This window comes from Malurus melanocephalus, unplaced genomic scaffold (assembly GCF_030028575.1).
Source record: "Malurus melanocephalus ecotype Western Australia unplaced genomic scaffold, MMel_1.1 scaffold_432, whole genome shotgun sequence".
Lineage (NCBI taxonomy): Eukaryota > Metazoa > Chordata > Aves > Passeriformes > Maluridae > Malurus > Malurus melanocephalus.
This window is the reverse complement of record NW_026623664.1, coordinates 106,564-122,063: the sequence shown is the minus strand read 5'-3', so window position 1 is coordinate 122,063 and position 15,500 is coordinate 106,564. Positions and strand designations below refer to the sequence as shown.

Genomic DNA, 15,500 nt, shown 5'->3' with positions numbered 1-15,500 from the left:
AAGTTAATAGAAATTGAATAGAAACTGTTTATTTCAACCTGAATCTTRAAACAAAACAAAGTCTGAAACACAKTTACTACYCACTGTGATTCCTGCAATCATCCTCATCTATTCACTTCTTCTCTAACTTCCAAATGCATTGTCATTTACAGATTATCAAGCCTAACTGTAAGGCAGTAAAACTTTTTAATATCCAGCAAGCTYCTGTATCTTTTTATATAAGCTCTTCTACTCTTCAAGAACAGTTCAAATAAAATRAAATAAAATAGRAAACACTCTTCTCAATGTTTACCATCACACAAGGTAAGCAAAGGAAGTTGAAAAATGGAGTTGGAAAAATAGTGGTGAGGACAGGTCACTGCTTGAGCCCTGCCTCTATCTTACTGTATTTATGCATTGCTTCTGGTGGCATCTATGACTGATCCCTGCAGAGAGTGAGTAAAGCAAAGATAAAACCCCAAACACACCAACATCCCRTACACCCACTGTAATGCTGGATGCCTAAGTTACAGTGACTTTCAAAGAGACTTRAGGCTGCCCAGTRTTCAAGGTTTGATGTTTTCAAAGTSATCTAACRAGCTCAGARGCAAAGCAGATCTTAAATGAAGAATTTAGAGAGCAAAACTTATTACCTGTATACACCTCCTTTCMTCCTGAAAAAGATTTCTTAAAGGTAGAAAAATAGGCGGGCTCAGCTCAGTTGCATTTTTGAAATTTACTCTGAATATTTCAAAGGAGCTGTTTCCTCTCATGCAAAAAATCTACCACCTCAAGGGGGAACTCATCCCCCTCAAGCCCCAAAACACAAACCCACAGTCACACTTCTAGCATTCMGTTATTAGAGCTCAGCTCTAACAATGAAGAATGAAACTTTAAGTTAACTTCTAAAATATCAAAACAAGTAATAGAGGATGAAAATCAAATGAGAACAAATTTAGAGAAAATGAACACACTACAAATTACACACACCATCACCATGGAAAGCAAAAATATCACTTTCTTTTGTCATCTACATACAGAACCAATCATCAAAGGAAAAACAGCATAAAAGGTAGATTTTCTACTTACCTTTAACTGTGTATGCCAAGAATAATCTAGGCATATCTATCTGAATAGGTAAGTAACTGCTGCATCTGAGTTTGGGATGTGACAGAGGGGTCATAGCATTTATGCAACTGTGKATACATCATTCAGCACTAATAGGTCAAACCAGGTATTATTTGATAGAAAAAGCTTAGATCAGTGAAGAATGTCTACAGAGCGCCCAGAAATCAATTTCTTGCCGAATTTGTTACTTGTGTTTGGCAATTCAGGTCTCCAGAGAAAAGAAAATTCTTCAAACTAGGACCATCAACGATTAAAACATCTCTTTTTTGAGTGTATGGATAATTTATATATAATTTGTGGTTTGTTGCTTGGGGTTTTCTTTCACTGAATATGCTAAACACACTTGATGTTCAGAAWATCTCTCCAGCTAGGGACAAGTGCAAGGATCAAAGTGTGGCAATGCAAGCAAACACAAGATTAATTGGATACAACATGCAATAGCAGAGACATCTCCTGAACCCAGAAATACCTATCCTTCAACAGRAGACAGCCCATCACTGCAAAGCAAGCAAGCAAAGTAGAAATGAATCTTGATACTAACAGACAGCTGACACACAGACACTGCAAGCAAAGAAAAAGATCACAAAACCTCTACCAGAGGTGACAAATGGTCTGCAATCTTTTTCCTTCWCAACAAAAACCATCTGCCCGGCATCTGGAGACAAGCACATTATCCAGATACTCACCATTTAGAGAGCTTTACTAATGCCTTATTGTTAATGTTTTGCAGAAGTATCTCTGGGAACAGAAGTCTTTTTATCATTAAAGAACARGCTCAAAAAGCTTCCTTTGCCTACACTGCAGATGTGTTTGACCTCTGACTATATTTAGGGCTGAACATAACAATGCAKCAGTGATGACGACCAGATAATATGAGACTTCAGAAGAAAAGGGATTAGCTTCTTGTTTAAAGAATAGAAACAAATGTAACATGAAACAAAGAGCATCTATGTTTACGTTGCAGTATAGCTTGTGCATACATTCAGAAAAAAATATTCAAAGCTAACTCTGAAAGCGATTATGTTTAAATATAAAGAATCAATCAGCAACTGAACATCCTGTTAAACAGAGATCCTCATYTGGGTTACCAACAGCATTGTAATCTTGTTACACACCAAATAATGTCTGTTGGACAACTTTTTCCCCTATTGTTCCTATTTCCTTCTTAAGACAATTCCTCTTGCAAAAATCAATTTTCATAAAGCTAAGTTCTGAAAACAGGCTGAAAAGCAGCTAATTCCCAAGCACAGACTCCCCAGGAAAAGATTAAGTATCAGTACCAGCCCACACATGCTTGTGAGCACCTTTCATGAAATGACTCCTAAAATACAAGGAGACTTTGCAGTATTGCATAAATACAGTAAGAACAGGGAATAAATACATTTCATCACTGGTATCATCAGAAAGAAATAATAACATGAGACTATGAAACAAAATGCGCAAAGAGAAAAGCCCCAAGGACCTGTCCTAAATTAAAGCAAAAAAACCTTGAAGGCTAGCATAAATCACAACCATAAGACAGAAAGTACCACATCGTAAACAATTTTAACAAAACCTATTCCTAATGCAACACAGATAYTAGTGAAGAACAATTCCCTGAAACATAGTCAGTTTTATTTTGTTAATTCAGTATTTCAGAAGCAAGATGGCTACAAATAGAGTATGTGACGCTATCTGAAATAAGTGTATAAGCTCACAAACCACACAGTGCAGCAGGACAGACTCTAGTCACTGGCCAGRCAGCACTTCAGACACCACAAAGGGTCTGAAAGTCGCACATTTATAACTTTTGGGAAGCTAAAGACAAAAGGTGAAAGCACTGAGCTGGCGGTCAGTGCAGGAGAGTAGCATGGGAGAAAGGCTGGCAGAAGGCTACACTTTAGACATGCCCCTATATTACAAGGTATCCTCTCTAGAATGAGATCCTTGGGGAGAAACATGAAAAATTGGGTTCYTCAGGCCTCATATTCCCATGAAGARGGGGAAGACAAACASCTTSTAGTAAGGGTCCCARAAAGATCCCTTTTAGCTGCTCACCAGACAGTACAGCACATTGAGTACGACTCTTTGCTCCCGTTGACACAATCCCTACAGGAATTGCAATGTTTTGYGCAGAGAGGCTGTGGGACCCCCAGTGTGGGAGGTGTTCAAGGTTTGACTGGACAAGCTGACCTGATTAGCACTGCTATTGCAGTGTTGAGCTGCAGGACTCCAGAGGTYCCTTTCAAGCCAGAGCACTCCGTGATTCCATTATGATTCTGTCTGCAATGCCCAGCAGCTGGAAAGTTARGAAGTAACAGAGCTGAAGGCATTTAGCCAGCTGTAATTCTCCTTTATGTCATTTGTATGCTAGCTAAGCAAATTGATGGCAGAAAAATACTGCCACATTAGTCAATAATACACCACTCACATAGGCAAAGAGGGCACAAAGAGATGGACAACTACAAATTTAACCTTTACAATCATCTGGTCTTGCAATACCAATCTATATGTTAATCCAGTTCTCACTGTGCTATTTCTTCTATGTAGTATCACATGTCAGCATCTTTGTAAGAAGACAGAAATGGTAAAGCCATGCTAATACAAGTATTAACAGCCATGCCTCAAGACAATACATTTATTAAACCACCATGACTCTTCCTTCAATTTCTTTGCTTATCCACTACACACATTCACATTGTTGATAAACACACAAAACTCAAAAAAATGGACAAACAAACAAAAATCCCAAATAAAAACCCTTAAGTGTTTCAAMAGAAAACTGAATCATTATAAAATCATACCAGGAGAACATTCAGTGTATACATGAAACAAATCAGGCCTAGAAGATTGTCTCCTTTTATGTGTAAAACTTCTTGAGGTAAGTAGAACTCTCTAGTTGAAAAGCTTCTAAGAATTGTTCTCAATCTGATGAATCAATTGGTTGGTCCATCTCAGACTGAAGACAACTGTGTTGACAGTATAATGTAGACGAGTTCTGCCTTTTTCACCTGCTCCTTCCAACTCCTCCTCTGACACAAATTTTAGAATTAAATTCTGTTATCAGAGCTGGGARTTATTCCCACATTTTGGGCTTTTCAAATAAGGAACCACTACAGTTCATCACCACAAGCTGAAAACCATTTATTTTCCTAGCAAGACCAGACAGAAGAGCTGAAGCCAATTTGGATGATGTTTCACTAAGCAAGATAAAGCAATGCCGGCCTGAGACAAACTCTCCCTGTAGGAGAGTTCAGCCCAGCTTAGTAAAGTCTACCTAAGTAACTGACAGTCGTAATGAGATGGGTAAGATTTCTAATGAGCAGTATGGCCAAATCCACATATGTACACAAGACTAAGAAATAAAACTTGACAGCACAAAGCAAATCAACTGGCACATAAAAAATTGGCACACAATCCTGAAATAAAATACACATTGACGTCAGAGTTCCCTTAGCAGAGGGCACAAGTTTTACACTGAATAGAGTATGCAATTAATCCACTTAAGAGTTAATTTTTAAGCTCCACTATAAGGGAACCCAAGTTCTTTATATTCCAATGATTAGTTTTCACTGACTTTCACTAGTAATTATGGAATGCCACATGAATCAGAACCTTGTGTTTATTCAAATTAGAAGCAGATTTGGTGTTAAAGCTTTTTTTTACATAGAGTATTACTCTCAATTATATAGATAACAGCTGGCACACATGCATTTTGGAGGTGGAATTGACTCAATAAAATGCAGTGGTTTTGGCTGRTGATAAAATTTTTATTAATTATTTGCATAAACAGTTTTACTAGAGGACTGTTTGCTGACACAGTAGCTATCCCAGAAAGCTAGCAAAAAAAAAATCAGAATTAGGTAGATTATCTTAGTCATTGTCAATGCTGCTGTAGCAGGCTTAGGGTCATTTAATTCTACTTTTAGTCTAATTGTACGTTTAATCCTTAAATATACATTCCCTTGATTATCCTTAAATATACCTTCAATTGATTACCTCAGATTTCATTTTTTAGATGGCCTGAATAGTGAATGGATTAACTGGTACCATCTTTGCCTAGAGATTAATTTAGCTAAATCACTACAGGCCATTCACTGTGCTCTTCGGCCTGAAAAGTACTTAATCATGCAGAGGACAAAAAGCAGAGCACATTCAGAAATCCTGTAATGCCTGTGCTAAACAGTGAAAAGGGACTCTCTGTAATACTGCAAACATTTCTTTCCCATCCTGATCTATTGTTCTTCCATTACTGCACTTGTGGCTTGCACTGTATGTTCATGGCTAAGCTCATCTCCCAACATCAATTATACTCATTTCTGTCAAGTACAAACAGGAATTAGAAACCACTAGGAACAAATTATACTAGGAAACAATCCACAGACCTAGGCAAGTCTGCTGAGACACAGATAAATAAAGAAAAGGTAATATTGAAATCGAAATTGTTTCTTCTATTCAGCTTTGTTTCTAAAATTGCATGAATACTTTTTACATTATTTCTAAGCATCTCTAATACATTCTGTAATAGCTCTAAAGTCTAAAGGTCCAAAGTCATATTAGGATACATACTAACATACASATAAAACACAAATTACAGCTTGAAAGAAACTATCACCTGAAGAAACGGGAAAAAATACATAAATCTGCAAAATTAAATAGTTCCATATCTCCTCTAAACAGTAGAGTTCCCTCTTAAAGTTGGAAGTTTCATATCATCCAGGAGACCAAAATATCTTTAATAACCTGGACTTGACTGCCCTTGCAATCACTATCACAATTAAAACCTGCTTTAGCAGTTAGATAATCAGAGCTAAAGGCTCAATCTTTCAGAGCTAAAACTTCAATCCTATTAAAAAGACACTTCGATTTGGAGCATGCGTACAGCTGCTCATGCACACGGGCAAGTGAAAGTCAGGGACAGGAAAGCAGAGAGAATGYACAGATATCAGATCCACAGGATGGGAAGAATCAGCTGGCATGGCATTTTAAGGCATGAAAATCACATGGACAGGGCTATATTGCAGATGCAGCTACAGAACAATTTTTTAATGATTCTTAACTAAACTGTTAGATCCAAAAGAAAATTACTCCTTCCCTTTCAGACTCGACATAAGAACTGCCTGTTACCTATTTGTATTTGGCTGTCAGGGGAAGCATTTGGCTTGCAGTCACACTTTGTCAGCTCAGAGGGGGAATTCTCACACCCAAAATGGCAATTAGTTGAACTGGAACAGTAGCTCACCCATGGATTCAAACCCAGTTTATTACAACTGAATTTACTATGGGATTGAAAYTAATTAATTTCAGTACTTCTTGAAAGGAATTTCAAAATTATTAACCCTTAAATGAAGAAAGCAGGGTCCTGTTTATGGCAGACTGGATAAGGACCAAGTTCATATCACAGTTCTGAAGAGTTAACCTCTGCCATATTCCACACCAGACTTGTCATGTTCTCCTTTAAAGAAAAACCCTAAAAATTACCATGCAATTATAACACAAATTATGCCAAAAAGTCCAGAGCAGTTTACTAGGGGATGTACAGGAATAATTCATATCAACTCACATCAGATGGAGAATAGTTCAAGGAACACAAGAGCAAATAATCTCATTTAAATTAATTTAGAAAACATTTTGTAAGTAGCATCTCAAATTATACCCCTGCATTTGGAAGCAAGAAACACCCTAAATAAACCAAAGCAAGTAAACACCAACACATTAGCTAAAGAGGATACTCTTTAGYTTCTACCTTATTTCACCAGGCAGARAAGAAACTCTACATTCCTRAAACCCWAATGTGTGACAGACCAAAAAGAAAAGTTTTACTTCAGTTACCTACGGCATCAAAACTCAGCTCCAGAACTTTCTACATCCCTCAAGAATGCTTAAGTATTCAAAGAAAATTGCATTAGATGAACCTTGTTATTCCAGAGAATTGCAAAGATCCACACTCTTTCATAAACACATAAAAACCATGGCAGAAAACAAGTCACTGGTTTGTTAATGATGCTGCTTAATGCAGAGCTGCAAAGTGCGTGAATGCTGCGCTGAGAATTAGCAGAGTTATCACCATCCACACTCTGTCACTTGGTCATGCTGCCAGGAAACTGCTGCCACTGGCAGGCAGCTGGACGGGAAAGATTCCTCAGAAGTCACCCACAGCCCCCTCTGCTCCAGCATAACATCTCTGTTTTCCTCTTAAAATCAYTGCTGATCCACATACCTAAAATTAACTTTTCCTTATAAGTAACATTCTATAATATAAGCAGCTGAGTCTGCTGCTCCTCAAGGGTAGACATTTAATGGTATTTTCTATTTCAGACTAGAGGTCAATTTACAATTTCTTTGGTTGATACATCTACTATATTACACTGAGTTAGCCGAAAAGCTTTCTCCCCATTCCTTTGGGATATAGTTTCTGACTAAGAGACAGAGGTTATACCATAAAATTACAGATTTTATTTTTTTAATAAAAATCTGGACTTGTCAAGGAAAGATTGGAATTAATTTTCATAGCACTGATACAAGAAGTAGCACTCTCTTCTCACAATTTCTATAAAAGCAAGGCTTATTTCTTTTGGCAGGTATATGTGGAACATCGAGCCCCACTAATATCCCAGCAGCTTCTTCAAGAAACGGAGATTATCTAGTGCCTAGTTGGATTTTCTTTAAAAGAAAACCTTTAAGAGCAATAAGCTATATTTGACTGACACTTGCGAATTCCTCTTTTCTTCTAAAAGAAGCTATCAGATAAATTTAAGAAGTAGAGATGTAAAGAAAAGGATAGATGTGGTGGCACGTTTTGACAAAAAAAAAAAAAATTAAAAAAAAAAAAAAAAAAAGAAATTGGGGTATTCAGTGTCAACAAAGTGAAACCTAAAAACACCTAGAAGCATTTTCTCATTCTCTGCTGATATCACTACTGTTACTAACAACAAAGTATCTGCACTACAAACAAGTGATGATTTGCATTTTTTTTTACATATTATTACAGACACTAAGTAATTAGCACTGTCAGAATTTTTGTACCTCGAAAATACCTACTCAGTGCCAGATCTAGGCTCTTGCCTTGAACATACAAGGCCACAATATATTTGAAAATATTATTACATCCTGCACACAGAATTGTTAAATTGTGTCAAATCAAACATCTCTGATAACTTCAGGTGCATCARTATTTCATCTCCTGGGTGACTACCTGGCTCAGAGAGCATTCTTACCAGGGTAACTGTTAAGTTTCTAAGAAGAAAAAAATTCATCAAAATGATCAAGGCTGAAAAGCGTATCAGCTACATTTAAAAAAAAACACTTCGAATTCAGAGCCAACAGCATCAATCTCAGACATTACACACACAGAGACTCAGTGGAAGGGAAGATGCAGGTTTGTAAGCAGCTTCCAGGAATGAATCCTGGTTCAAACAACTTTCTCGAGGCAAAACCAAATTTCTGCTCTTTAAACTGTATTACTACGTAACAAAAAACACATGCCTGATTCCAGCTGCTTCTTGTTGCTCCACCAACCCACGAACTTCTACTTACTTTTTCTACCAAAAACACCACCTTGAGCWGACCTTTTCATAACTTAAAAGTCTTACTTTCTTTCTCCCCACATMTCTTTTTCTTCTTTTTTAGGGGCTAATGCCCTAGAGCCTCCAAAGCCAGGCTGCTGATTTCAGGAAAACTGCCTACAAAGCATTGAGGATTCTGTAGTATAAACTTACCTGTTTATATCCATCCCCTCAAGGGTACTCCCTCCTAAATCTTGAGTTCTACAAGCAGAGCAGAACCTCAAGTCACACACACCACTCARTGTCTCTGATCAGAAAATAAATGGGAGGGGATTGGACTCATAAAAAACCTGTCGTTTAAAACATATCATAAATGCCTCAACTCAACTGCAAAATTATATCTCAATGTGAGTAAAATCAGCTGCTGCTCTTTATGTTCTTGCTGCAAAGTCCATGCTTCCACATCCCATTTGGCTTTAGTGGATGATCAAGAATTAAAAAAAGAACCCAACAAAAACTAAAAAACCCTAATGAAACAGCCTTCAGTGGCTCAGTACATAAGAACACTCAAAACAATACTCCTAAATAGCCTCTTGTCTTAAAAACACACTGTAAGATGTACACTTGGCTGATCTGAAAAAAAGAAATTACACAACTTCCTAAGAAAAAGTAATTATAGATAATTTAAACATTTTGGTTAATTGGACACTAGGAGCAACAGAATTCAAAATTGCTTTCTGAGGAYGGAGGACCAAAGGAACATGTAATATTAAAAAAATAAATCTGGTTTATCTGTGTTATTTTTTTAAGCTATATTCAATTCAAGATAATACAAAAGAACTGGAAAAACAGCTTTATTGATGTCTCCAGCCATTACAGATTTTGTTAAAGGCAATGTAATTCAATTTAAGCCATTCCAATTGCCAAGAGCATTCAACAGTTTCTTCATCCCTTTTGGACACTTCTTCCGAGTTCTCCAAGACTCACGTGCTCCAGCTGCCCTACAATCTGTAGGGTTTCAGAGTGAAGTGTTTTCCTGGGGGGCAGCACTGGTAACTGAAGCAGACAGTAGAAGCTGGAGAAGTTTGTCATGATGAGAGATTTTCAGTGCATGMGATGTCTGATACGCAGCTGTGAGTCTCCTCAAAGAGTGGAAGCTTCTGAGCTGCCCTTTACCAAGTAAATGCCACAAAAGCACAAATCAGCTGGTTGATGCAGGATGATGTGGACAAGTTCTKCCCATAATCACTTAACAGAAAAGGGATCAGGAAATAAAATAGTTTTTCAASTCAGAGAACAGTCAGCTGTACTCTAGAAATGCCCAAGAGCAAACAGGAACATGGAAGAACAAGTAGCCAGCAAATGCTGCATTCCYAGTGTCTCCTGTCTACCTCAAACCAGAATGAAAAATAAATAAATAGGGTTTTTTGGCACCAGAAGRTAGAAATGTGTACTGACAGTCTGTTGATTGCTTTTAAGATTAGGAAAGAGATTGTACACTTGCCAAAGTTTGCTGGCCTAAGTACCTCAGAGAAGCRAAATAACAGAGCAATATCAACATATTTTTCAAGTTTTTGGAGTGCACTTATGCATGAAACTTAGCATTTTCACAAGTAACTTCAAACAAAGAGTATACTTTATAGACAAAATACAGTAATTAACCAATGAAAGTATCCAGCATCACACATTGTTTGCATCTAACCAACGATCCACAGAGACCAAGCATGCTTACCTCAGTGTTGGGCTGCAACGCCTGCACATCCTGGGCTGCAGATGGTACTATTGCCCACGTAATGTTGGCACTAGCAGATGATAAGGAGCTGAGGGCACCATTCTTCAGTTGYTCTGTGGAGTGTGACTTGGGCCCAGGCCATCCCAGGATACCTTCTGAARCAGAAAATAGGTATCAGCTTGCAAGAGAAAGATTACAGATTTCTTCCMTTCTCCTCACCATTCTACTGATCTAAATGAGTTGTAGCCCTTCTCTGCTTCCATGCACACCTTCACTTTAGCAACAAATGATCCTGAACTTTCTCAACTAGCTTATGCACGATCTCAAATGATAACCCTGCCTTTGAAAGCAAGGAAAAAACCTAAATAACAAAACTAAGCATCTTACAGGCCAATTTATCGATGATTTTTTTATCATAGATTATTTTTTTAACTCCTACCACCAGAATTATAATCCTTACATGTAATTCTATCTGGCACACCTTGGTAATTAAGCAAGTATTCTCTACCCACTATTACCCACARTTATGAAGGTATCCAAGTAAACACTCCATTTCTTCTGCCTGAAATCAGAGTTTTAAGCCTAGCAGCTGTATTTTATTTCTGTCTGTACTATTACAAGTTTTTTCTAGATGTAAGTACTAAAATGCTTTACTGGTCCCAAGACCACAGTTTAAAAGAAGTCTCATTAGAAAGATACACATTAAATATGAATCAAACAGAACTTGGCATCAGAACAACCCTCATTTCTGGGGGCAYTTGATTTCCTGGATGGGTCTGTATTTAAGGATGCCATGACAGAAAGATCAGCTAAGCAAGTGTGCAGTTGTTCCTCACTTGCTGCTCTAAAGTCTCAACATGAAATCAGTAGCCCTCAGCACAGGACTTAAAATTTCAGCTATTAATTACAAGCTGCTATAAAATGTAGGGCTACAGATAAGAGAATCACAGCTCTTCAGTCATTACCATAATTTGTATATGAATATACAATTAGTACCACAGGGAGGATCTCCTCTCCTCACTGACAAGTTTTGAAGATGACACAGAGCAACATGAAGTACATTAAAGAACATGCAATTTCTCCTCTCTGCATCACCAGGGTTACCAGAGATTGCCTCCTAATTGAAGTAAATGGTTTGATCTGGAGAGGCTATGCTGTGCAGTGTTACATTAACACTTCCATTATTAAAAAATGGGCCACAAATCCCATAGCTGAACTCTTAYCAAGTTCTAGAGACAAAACAGCTACAGAACATTCATCTAAAACAGCACTAAATTATGAAGATGTGGCGAAAATTCAGATCTAGTTGCTAGGGTGCTTTTGTGGCGCCATCTTTTGCTGAAACAAGCACGAGGAAAGCAAATAGTYGAAATAATTTTCAAAGATCAGAGTAACCAACAGGGGAAAAATCCAGCTTTTTTTCTTTTTTTTTTTAAATATGTATTTCACACAATTACATAAAATTCCCCTTGCCAAAGGAAGAACATTTCCGTGGCTCTGCTGTCAAATTATGCTTCTCACTCTTCATTATTTTGCAGCAACAGATCTCAATCTATTTTTCTGTTTCTCCCTGTCAAAAAAGCTAAATAATGGATTACTGATGCTATTTTCCTATTAGAGAGACACTAAAAAAAATTGAACTGACTGTTCTTTATGCCAATCTTTGAAAMTATGTCATCTGATCATTTCCTTGGGCTATCCATTTTCTCTCTGCACAAACAATTTCTTTGGCCTTCACTGTAAACAGTTATTTTTCATTTCTTTTAATCTAGTTTATGTAAATAAGCACAATAAAAAGCTCTCACGTGAAGAAATACCTCACTTCAGGATAAATTTTAAAGTGKGAACATTTACTTCATCATCACATAGATATTTCTAAAAACACTACACTAGTTTTCCTCTTCAGTGGAAACACATGGTAAAATAACTTTTCCTTTATCTTTCTCTGCACACTTTAGAATCTCTTAGAGAAATAGAAACTGTTAGAACTAGGCAAGTATGTCTTCTCTCCTGTCCCAAGGGCAATGCYMYCCKCACAAAACAACAAATCTGGTCAGCKTARTCAAATTTTAAACAGATCTTAAAAACACATTATGACCTAGCCAACACCAATAGGATGCCATGAGTTAAGGTCCAAACAATAATAAAGCACATGCACTTCCTCAACGCTTCTGCATTTGAGAAGAAYTGTTTTGTCAAACTTTCTGTCTGGAATTTGACTGCTTTGCAGAAGAGAAATATGCAGGGAGAGATATTAAGTCATACAGCAAACAAATAAAAAGTTATCTCTTTGAACAAGCTGAAAAACATTCATGCCTAGTTTCAAACTGCCATCAGGGAACCTGTGATGATATTTAACCTACAAATCTTATTCTGTGATGTCAGCATTCTGATATCATCTCAAGGARCTTGCCATATATCTAAATAATACAGCACCCCACTTGTCAGGCAAAAGCATATCTCATGAGAGAACTCATCAGAAATTATCTTAAAATCAACTAAAACTACAATACAATTTCTGTGTAGAAMGTGAAAGGCCACAGCAATATGGTTCCTACTTCACTGAGATCATCAGTTTTCCAAAACTTTTCAGTAGTTTTTCAGGGTTCTTTATCAGTTTTTCAGTACACCCAAATAGTTCTCATCTGCACAAGTACAAATTACTCTTACCACAAAAGTGCACAGGTATAGTTGTTGTCTGTGTCATATCTAATCCAATTGTTTAACTGGAATTTACTCTCCACAGACTGAGATGCCATCTGTAAATAATTTAATCCTCCCTAATGGAGTTGCCATCTTTGCCACTTTATGGGACTCAAAAATTTCTATCACTAGTTCAATCCCTGTTCTTACAAAGACTTCGAAAAAAATAAAAAAAAACTAAACATATTATGAGAAAGTTTATTTTCAGAGTTGGATAAGAATAGGAAGAAACTGCTGACATTGGTTTGGGGTTTTTTAAGCCAGATTTTTTTCTCTGTTCTCATCATAGCCAAAGACAGCTGACAGAAAGGTAAATTCAAATCTATTTTGATACATTTCAGAGCTCTAAAGGAATTCTCCAGCAAGGCAGTCACAAATCATATAAAAGAATCCACAGATAAATAGCTACTTTAGTACTTGCCTTAAGACTATGCAATGCACTACACTAATTAAAATAAAACATCTGTTTCTGCAAYAAACAATGCAAACATTAGAAAGGAACTACCAAATACACAACCAGTAAAAGACAGATCTCTTCTACCTGCTCTGTGTTGGTTCTGTACTTCCAGCAGTGAAAACCGCAGTCTGATTCCTCTGAAAGTTCAGAGCGTATGYATATAGAAAACAAAGAGTTCTTACAGAAAAACCCAAAAATCRGCTGCTTTCCTTCTTCTCCTCAATATCGGTTTTCACTGTGATGAACATGCAGCAGACAAGCACAGCAAGGCACATGAGAACACTTCTACCAAACCAAAGTACAGCAATCAGACACCACCTACATATCCTTCCCCTACAGCAGAGCTACAGTACACAAACATCTGTTTCAGAGGGCACAACGAGCTGTATCCCACACAAGTGCCCTCAGGAAAAACTCTTTCCTTTTACAGATGTATCCAGTTGGGGGGGAGGGGGGGGGCGGGATTCACTCCAAAGAGGAGGTTTACAGGAGATTTTTCAGTTAAGCAATGTTGATAATCTTCTTTTGTTTGTTTGGATTTTCTGGGTACATCAGGTACCCTCAAACTCACTTTTGCATGAWAAATGATGCATGAAATATGCTTAACACCTACCTCAATTCTGTAACAAAAACCTTTCTAATTTTAAGTCCTCCGGTCTTGGTTAGGAGACTGCAAAAAAAAAACCCACCTACGGTTTTTCCCTGGCGCAATTGTAAACTAACATCTACTGATAACCCTGTTACAACATATTTTAAATATACTCTTACAAATACCCCCTTAATGTTGGTAGGCCTTCAGGAGAAACCAATATTAGATGTGGATTCTTTCCCCTGCCAGGAATGGATGCAGTAGTTTTGCCTCTCTGCTGAATCCCTACGGCACACTGAACAAGCAACAGCAAGCGGCAGCTGCGCATCTGCKTCTCTCATGAGACTGGATTTGCTAATGTTGTGTGGGGGCTAGAAAAGAATGTCATATTCCAATGAATGAAGAACATGTATTAGCCTTTAGATATTGTTCTGGCTATTCTTGACAGAAGCAAGTCTGGTGATGGTGCAATTAAGGGAGAATTGACTGACCAAGCTAAATTTAGTGAAGTATACCAGTAGCAAAGAATATGTTCTCCCCCATCTTCTCCCTCACTCTTCCCTGCCCACATGCATTTAAGCACAAACAAGGACTTATCTGCTCATTTTTCTCTCTTGTCATCTCAGCTGCAAGAGAATTCCTAGTTGTCATCTGTCACCAAATTGAAAGCATCTAGATTTTGTCTTTTTATTTACTTTATCCATAAAGGAGGCAACAGAGAATATAAAGCTCAAGCATATTCCTTCCTCAACTCCAGAATCATCTCCAATTCATTTGCTTCCATGGGAGGCAAAATCAGCAGCATTTACAAATTAAAATGAACTTCAGAAAATCCATAGTAAGGATGAGTTTGGCTTTTGTTTTTAAAAATCTTCAGAAAAATGAAACATTTTACAGTYTGGAAAAGTGAGCAAGGGAGAGACAGAAAAACACAGGAGGGTATTCCTATTGGGAAKATGCTTTATTCAATAAATGAATGGCTAATGTGAAACGCAGATTAACAGAACGGATGGATCTGTGCAGGCTGCTACTACAAGAGAGGATTCTGTCTGCCAAAACACTAGAATTAAAAAAACCCGACTTAAAACACAACATAAGCTGGTAGAGCAGCATTAAAACAAACATTCAAGTTTGCTCTATTCACAGTCTGGGAGGGAAGAATGTTAACAATAGCAGTCAACAGGCTCTGGAGATACTCCTCTGCCAAAGCCTGCAGAGCTGGAACAAAATAACACTAGAACTTTTAAAGTYACAAACGATGACAGAAGTTTCTTTACCACATTTTTATTTTCAAGGGTACCTGCTCCCTCATCTGTGTGCCAAATGAACTCAAGCTTGTCAGAAGCCACTTAATGCTGATCAGCAAATACTTTACATGTACCTAAGTGGTGACATGTTTCACTAAAAAGAAAGGCCTCCTTGACATTT

General features: G+C 37.5%; 1 protein-coding gene across 2 annotated transcripts in view; it reads right to left on the bottom strand.

Annotated features, from left to right (window-relative positions):
- The window catches only part of OSBPL10 (oxysterol binding protein like 10), a 134,823-nt gene that overhangs the window by 29,661 nt on the left and 89,662 nt on the right, over positions 1 to 15,500 (bottom strand). For both annotated transcript variants that reach the window (XM_057380011.1, XM_057380010.1), the window contains exon 6: positions 10,324 to 10,478. In XM_057380011.1, coding sequence (XP_057235994.1) covers positions 10,324 to 10,478 — 155 coding nt within the window. The remainder of the gene's footprint in view (positions 1 to 10,323; positions 10,479 to 15,500) is intronic.